Source organism: Vitis riparia, chromosome 4 (assembly GCF_004353265.1).
Source record: "Vitis riparia cultivar Riparia Gloire de Montpellier isolate 1030 chromosome 4, EGFV_Vit.rip_1.0, whole genome shotgun sequence".
NCBI classification, from domain to species: Eukaryota; Viridiplantae; Streptophyta; class Magnoliopsida; order Vitales; family Vitaceae; genus Vitis; species Vitis riparia.
In genome coordinates this window covers 4996504-5004143 of record NC_048434.1, presented here as the reverse complement: position 1 = coordinate 5004143, position 7640 = coordinate 4996504, and the positions used below count along the sequence as shown (strand labels likewise).

The window sequence follows — 7640 nt, the reverse complement described above, 5'->3', positions numbered from 1 at the left end:
ACTACTCAAATTTAATATGATTTATAATTGAGAAATGGAAAGAGGGAAATTTATTATTTCTGCAAATTTGAAAGACAATGTTGTAGCTATGATCATTGGGCAACTGAACATCATGGAGGAAAGTTCTCTTTTTCCAAGTTAACAACAGAAGAAAGGTAGAAAGGTATCCCTCGTTTCTGCTTTACTAAGTTACACAGATCTGTATTCAAGTGAGTCAATTTCATCTTTATGTCCTTTGGTAAGAAACTGAAACAAATGTTATGGTACTCATTTGAATTTGCCTCTGCTGCATTCCAATCAAATCCTGCAAGCATGCAAATCTATATTAGTACGCCATTCATATTTAATGAACTGAGTGTATGTATGTACAAAATCTATGAATCCGAATAAGAAAAATGAAAAATCATTACTGTGCATATTCAATGTTGATTTTGGCACTTGGGATCCTTGAGATTGCATCAAAAGCTTTGTTTGATAGAACCATTGTAGCTGGGCAGGGACGGTGTTGACAAAAATCAACAACCTGCACAACTATAGATCCTTCTTTGCATGGTCGCCTTAGACCACTGATACACCGCAACCGATATCTCCGGCCACAGGCTGCTCCATTGTCCCATAACCCATCACTTGCTGAAACAAACAGTCCCCCTTCTGGGAATTGGTTTTGGTCGTAGCCCTTGCATTTTGTTGCTTCATTAATACAAGAAAACAAGGAAAAGAAAATCAGCCAACTCAAAACCATGTTACTGTACAAAGTAAAGAACAAACCTGATAGCAACACATAGCATGAAACAGTGACAGCAAAACATATCATGAAACAGTGTTAAAAAGTAGTTGGATGGTAGGGACTAGGGAGTGGGTCATTCAGCAGGAAGCACTATATGTGATGATCAGTCCAAGAGGTGGCCAACAACCATACAGGTGAACATGTGTGCTCACATGGAATGTTGGTTTGGCCTGCGTATCACATGCAGTGTCCTGGCTTCTTCCTCATATAACTAACTTCATCAGCTACCTATCAACTTAGTAAAATATAACTAGGCATAAATCTGATTACATAATGTAACTTTGTAATATACAGCCAAAGACTAGATAATGTATAATGCAGGGTATGTTTTACATACGCAAGTATGGAGGATCGTACGACGTTGCTGTGCCAATATCCCCCAGAATTCCAGGAATATCCAAACATGAACAAACCAGAAGCACATATGTCAAGAATGACCTCATCCTGGCTTACTGAGCTTAGAACACAAAAGCGCTTATAACACCAAAGCCCTTGTATGGTTGTTTCTTGGGGTCTCCATAGGCAGTCCAATTTATACTAACAAGCATGCAAGACGGGACACCCACTTGAGATCATGCAATCTTGGGTTCTAATGATTTCTTCCCTGTTCTTCACTCCTTTTCTTTGAATGCCTTTGGTGGGAGATGATGAATGCCATTATCTCTTGGTAAAAATCAGAGTTTTGGAGGTTTACGGCAGCTGAAGGGGGTCTTCCCACTAATATAAAATAAAGCATATACGCACATGGTCCTCTCAGTCAGCATATTCTAAATGCAGAAGCTTTGAGCTTTAATGGTGAATGCCTAAGAAGTGCCATTATTAAGATTTTGTTAGTCCCACACTGATTGAGATGGAGTTGTTTGCCAATTGCAAATCTATGTTATGATGTAGCTTTGTTTAGGACTAATGCCGGTTTTTCTGTACATTCTCTCTTAAACAAATCATCCTTCATCTTTATCATAATCATTTTAAAAGGAAAGGCATGTTACTGATGCAAGCTAGACTACAAAAGCTTTACAGCAAATTCATCCATTTGAACAATTTCTTGCTGTCCCCACACCATTTGAAGATAACTATTCTGTCACTCGTATTAGGATAAAGCAAGCCAGTATTATCATAATCGTGACTTGGGCTTCTCCATTAGTGGCTGGAATTCTCTAGTTGATCTGTGAACCGACTTTAGGATAACTATTTCATCACAGAGTATCTGATATGTGATCCAAGATTTATTCGATTTCATGGTGGCTCCATTAGCATGGGTGGCATGCCCATAGATTGAATCATTGCTGCCAAATACACCGTAAAGCTTTATGAAGTTGCATATATTCAAAGCCATAATGGGTGTATGCTATGCAAAAATACAGATAAGCCCCACCCACTAATGTAGTGATTTGATTGTACATTACATATCATTATCAGTACATCACCAGAGCTTGGCTTTTGACTTAGTGCTCCACATTATGTGGTCAACCACAAACACATCCCATACTCATGTGTTAAACGGTGGAGAAGTCAGAGATGAGAACTAACTCTGGTTGAAGTCCAAGCTCTAAGCATGCTTATGCTCACATTGTGACTGGGTCAGAGCATGCTACTACTAGAACAGGTTAATTTGATGATTTGTAGAGGATGAATCTAGAATTCGTCTATTAATCATCACCTCATTAATTAGTAGTGAAATAATTCAGGATTTTGGGATACTTGTAAATGGATTGACCAAGCTGCTGCAGTATATTATGTCTGCTGGAAATTATGTTGGTTGTAAGTGGAAATATGCCTTAAGCACCATCAATTGGATTGAAGTCGGTTTCCAACATTTACGCATACTGCGACTTTTAGGAGCAGTTCAGCTACTTTTGAGTTTGTATTATAGATGCTTTTACAAATTTTGCATGTAGTATGGACAAGTTCCATATAGAACTTCATGACAACAAATTTTAGATTCCGTTCTTTTATTGAAAACTGTTACATGACCAAAGTACACACAGAACCCTGCTGCAAAATTTACATTACGATGCAACATTTCTTTCTGCATTTGGTGTCAAATCCTGCAAAACAACAATGTTGAAAAATAAGTCATTAGGAAGAAGGAGAGGAGAAGAGAAGGAGAAGGAGAAGGAAAAGGAGAAGGAGAAAAAGGAGGGATATATGTTGTTATACTGGATGTATTCGATGTTGATTTTAGCATCAGGAGAGCGGGAGAGAGCGGAAAAAGCATCATTTGACATGAGGATAGTAGAAGGGCAGGGTGATTTTGTGCAGTAATCCACCACCTTTACATCAATTGTACCATCTTTGCATGGCCTATTATTGCCACTCAAACACCTCAGCCTATACCTCCTCCCACAGGCAGCTCCGTTGTCCCACAGCCCTTCACTCACAGCAATGAACAGATTTCCGGGAGGGAATTGATCTTGTCTACTGCCATAGCACCTAGTTGCTGCACAAAGATGACAACAAAGAAAAAACACCCTTACAACTTTATACTGTTTTGGTGATCGGATTAAGAATACATGTAATGAACTCACGTGTGTAGGGTGGTTTGTAAGAGGTGGCTGTCCCGATATCCCCAAGGATTAGGGTTACTTGTTTGCAGAAGGTTAGCAAGATAATTGCCATGATGAGCCTCATGAGAGGAAAAAGGAGAGCTAATTTCTTTGTTGTAGTTGATAGTTTCAGAGTTATATATATAGTTAGGAATGCTAATAAAGTATAATTAGGTAATTAGGTAAAATTGAATCGGTATCAGAATCATGTGGCCAGGCCATATGTTCTGATCATATACCTATCAATTATCAAAGCAATCACTTTTGGCCACACTGACAATCCTCCTCAAGTGATGAGGATGATTTATCCATTATTTTATGACTTGGGTTTTGTTTGAGTTCTAGAGAAAGAATCACAGAAAGACAAAAAAAAAGGGCAAATGAGAATGGAACTTTCAAGGTTCTACTGGGTGTCCACGAAACCATTTTCCACCAAGGAGGAGAAGCTCGTCTGTCACACTTAAGAATTAGAGGGTAGAGTGCACTCTTGTATATCCATTTATGGTTGCTTTGGCTTCATACGATAGAGAGTGCATATGTCAGTGCTTTCGTGGGTTTGGTTTGATTGGAGCTCAGAGCCAGAAGGATGGAAGTGGATAAGCTAAAACTGCCTTTTCCTTTGCTTCTACACACGATGTTGCTTATTGATCCATCCCCCACTCTTTGCTTGTGCACCCTCATTATTGTTTCCTTACAGCCTGCAGATTGAGAATTTTGTAACCTTATCTTTCACTTAACAAAAATGGAAGCTTCTCTTGTATAGGTTGTAGCCATTAGCCAGCAAGAAGTTTCTTCCAATCCATCCAACTCTCTAATAAAATATTCCTTTCTTCAAGGAAAAAACAATTTTTAAAACAAGTTTTCAGCAAAATATTTTCAATAAAAATGTTGATAATGGTGTTTAAAATATTACTTCTAGAAAAATCAATTTTTAAAAGTTTCTCATTACCAATCGACACAAGTCATCAACAATCAAGGCTTGACACATGGTTAAATCGTTGATGTGCGTGTGGACCTTGAGGGGTGATAGTGCTCATATTTCTTGACCGACCTACCATGGGTTAGGTATTTATAATTTTATATCACAAAAGTTTTCAAAGATGTTTAGAAAGTGTTTTTAAAAATAGTTAAGAAATATAGTTTTTGAAAACTATCTTTAATATTTTGTAAAACAAAAATTTATTTCAAATTTGAAATATTTTTAATTAGTTTTTTTTAATGTCTTTAAATATGTTTTAAAAATAATTTATATATATAGTGTTCTCTTACTTAAAACAATTAAAAATAATTATCTGAGAACATTTTATTTTCTATTTTCAAAAATAGAAAATTGTTTTATTGTTTCTAATTACGTACCCAATGTGTTTTCCTATTTATTTTATTTTATTTTAGAGAACAAAACACTATTACCAAGCATAACCTTATGATCCTTTGCTCGTCATGATTTTCTCACATAACTTAAAATTTTTCAATTAATATGAACGAAGACGAAAAGATGTATGACCAAGACCAAAAAAGGTAATAGTTCAAATTTGATATAGAATAAATATCTATTCAAATGTACGAACACAATCCATCGTGATATCTCATATCACAAAAGTTTTCAAAGATGTTTAGAAAGTGTTTTTAAAAACAGTTAAGAAATTAGTTTTTGAAAACTATCTTTAATATTTTGTAAAACAAAAATTTATTTCAAATTTGAAATATTTTTAATTAGTTTTTTTAATGTCTTTAAATATGTTTTAAAAATAATTTTTATACATAGTGTTCTCTTACTTAAAACAATTAAAAATAATTATCTAAGAACATCTTATTTTCTATTTTCAAAAATAGAAAATTATTTTATTGTTTCTAATTACATACCAATGTGTTTTCCTTTTTTTTTTTTTTTTTAGAGAACAAAACACTATTACCAAGCATAACCTTACGATCCTTTGCTCGTTATGATTTTCTCACATGACTTAAAATTTTTCAATTAATATGAACAAAGACGAAAAGATGTATGATCAAGGCCAAAAAAGGTAATAGTTCAAATTTGATATAGAATAAATATCTATTGAAATGTACACTACAATCCATCGTGATATCTCATACCACAAAAGTTTTCAAAGATGTTTAGAAAGTGTTTTTAAAAACAGTTAAGAAATTAGTTTTTGAAAACTATCTTTAATATTTTGTAAAACAAAAATTTATTTCAAATTTGAAATATTTTTAATTAGTTTTTTTAATGTCTTTAAATATGTTTTTAAAATAATTTTTATACATAGTGTTCTCTTACTTAAAACAATTAAAAATAATTATCTAAGAACATCTTATTTTCTATTTTCAAAAATAGAAAATTGTTTTATTGTTTCTAATTACGTACCCAATGTGTTTTCCTTTTTTTTATTTTTTTTATTTTAGAGAACAAAACACTATTACCAAACATAACCTTATGATCCTTTGCTCGTCTTGATTTTCTCACATGACTTAAAATGTTTCAATTAATATGAACAAAGGCGAAAAGATGTATGACCAAGGTCAAAAAAGGTAATAATTCAAATTTGATATAGAATAAATATCTATTGAAATGTACTATTACAATCTATCATGATATCTCATATGTGTATTTAAATTTTATTATTTTGTATTCATCATTTTATATATTGATTTTATTTATTTATATCTAATCCAATCGTATGTATCGATAATTCCATAAATATAAAACAAATATATTAGTTTGTTTTCAAAAGGTAAACAAGAATATGAAGTAACTAAATTTAAAGATGCATAAGCAAATGATAAAGAAAGTTAAATATAAAAGAAAAATAAAGGTAAGTTGAAGTAAAATTAATTATCATGTGGAAGAGACTAATAAATTATTCTACAAAATTAGTATTTATAGATTTATAGTCCATTTAATAGTAATTTTAAAAAGCTTTTTTAATTTTTATCTTTTAAATATTAAAAAAATAAGAAACGCTTTCTAAAATCACTTTCAAAAATACTTTTAATTATATTGAAAAGATAATCTTCGAAATCATTACTTCAAAATTTTGGCATGCTCAAAATATATTGCCCTATCCTTGCCAAACTCGGCTTCTTGGCCAAGTAGATTTCGACTACTCCACTCAAATAAAGTGACAACCTTTTGTTTTATATATATATCTTGAAGTGGAAGTCGGTTATAATCAAAGTCATCATTTCAAAGAGATAATCTTGGATGAAAGTGATTAAATAATGTTTAAAATAATATTATATTAGCTTTTAAACCATTTCTCTTTTAAATTATAAACATTTTTCACAAAATTAGGTAAGGAATGTACATACTAAACTTCTTTTTTTTTTATTGAAAAACCGATTAAAAGTTGATTCTAATAAGATCTTGTAATATTTTAATGATAATTTGATAGTATTTTTAAAAGAGCAATTTTTAATGTAAAAAAGTGTTTTTGAAGAGAAATAAGAAATAAGATGTTTAATAAAATTTTAAAAACGTTTAAAAGTTTAAAAAATCACTTATAATATTTCATAAGTGCTTGATATGTTATTCTTTTAAAAATATTTTAAGAAAAACACTTTTAATAAAAACATTTTCAATAAAAATATTATTCAACACATTTTAAAAATACATTTGATAATATTTCAATTCGAAGTGTTTTTAGTGAATGTTTTCTTCATAGGTGTTTTTAATAAAATTATTCATCAAATATTTTTCTAAAAAATATTATAAATAATTTTTCAACATTTTGAAAATATTTTATAAATTTTGTCAAACATTTAAGGTCCATTTGATTATGTTTTTTTTTTTAAGTTAAAAAATAAAAAATAATTTTTAAAAATAAGTTTCACAAAAGGTCTTTGTTTTCTTTTTGTTTTTAAAAATTTACAAAAAAAAAAATCTTATTTATTTTTAAAAAATTATTATCTATTTCACTTTGATTTTAAAATTTTTAAAAAAATACTACTTTCATACACACGTTAGATAACATACGAAACATTTGACCACTACGATTCAAACAAACACGGTAAAGAGCTCGAACAACTCGAACCCAACCCATAGAGATATATAACATGTTGCGTGAAACAGGGGCTGCTTTACTCTTCATGCATTGAATCATTGATGAGGAGGGGAGGTGGGCTTTTGACATTTGGCAAATCAAACTATCAAAGTGGAAAATGACATGGAATCCCTTCAATAAAGTGGGCCACATCTTGGGCTGGGTTGCCATGGTCTCGGATCCTTGTTCCACGTCCATCTATTTCGAATACAGAGACAAAGGGCTCTTGTTAATGTTTGCAACAACTTTTTGAGTTTTAAATTTTTT

At 31.5% G+C, this 7640-nt stretch overlaps 2 protein-coding genes across 3 annotated transcripts; both read right to left on the bottom strand.

The window, feature by feature from the left end:
- Nucleotides 1-27: 27 nt before the first annotated feature.
- LOC117912549 (EG45-like domain containing protein) lies at nucleotides 28-1391 on the bottom strand. Of its 2 annotated transcripts, none has more exons than XM_034827178.1 (3): nucleotides 1125-1391; nucleotides 411-690; nucleotides 28-304 (listed from the first exon to the last, which is right to left on the bottom strand). In XM_034827178.1, exons 1-3 carry the CDS (start codon nucleotides 1228-1230, stop codon nucleotides 298-300), a joined length of 393 nt encoding a protein of 130 aa, XP_034683069.1. In that variant the 5' UTR covers nucleotides 1231-1391; the 3' UTR covers nucleotides 28-297. The 2 variants fall into 2 exon arrangements, with proteins under 2 accessions (XP_034683069.1, XP_034683070.1); XM_034827179.1 differs by lacking the exon at nucleotides 1125-1391 and adding an exon at nucleotides 769-834.
- Nucleotides 1392-2712: 1321 nt separating this feature from the next.
- On the bottom strand, nucleotides 2713-3470 carry LOC117913457 (EG45-like domain containing protein 2). Its single transcript, XM_034828440.1, has 3 exons — nucleotides 3316-3470; nucleotides 2948-3227; nucleotides 2713-2835 (listed from the first exon to the last, which is right to left on the bottom strand). The coding sequence occupies exons 1-3, from the start codon at nucleotides 3416-3418 to the stop codon at nucleotides 2829-2831; spliced, it is 390 nt and encodes a 129-aa protein (XP_034684331.1). The 5' UTR covers nucleotides 3419-3470; the 3' UTR covers nucleotides 2713-2828.
- Between the last annotated feature and the right edge of the window lie 4170 nt (nucleotides 3471-7640).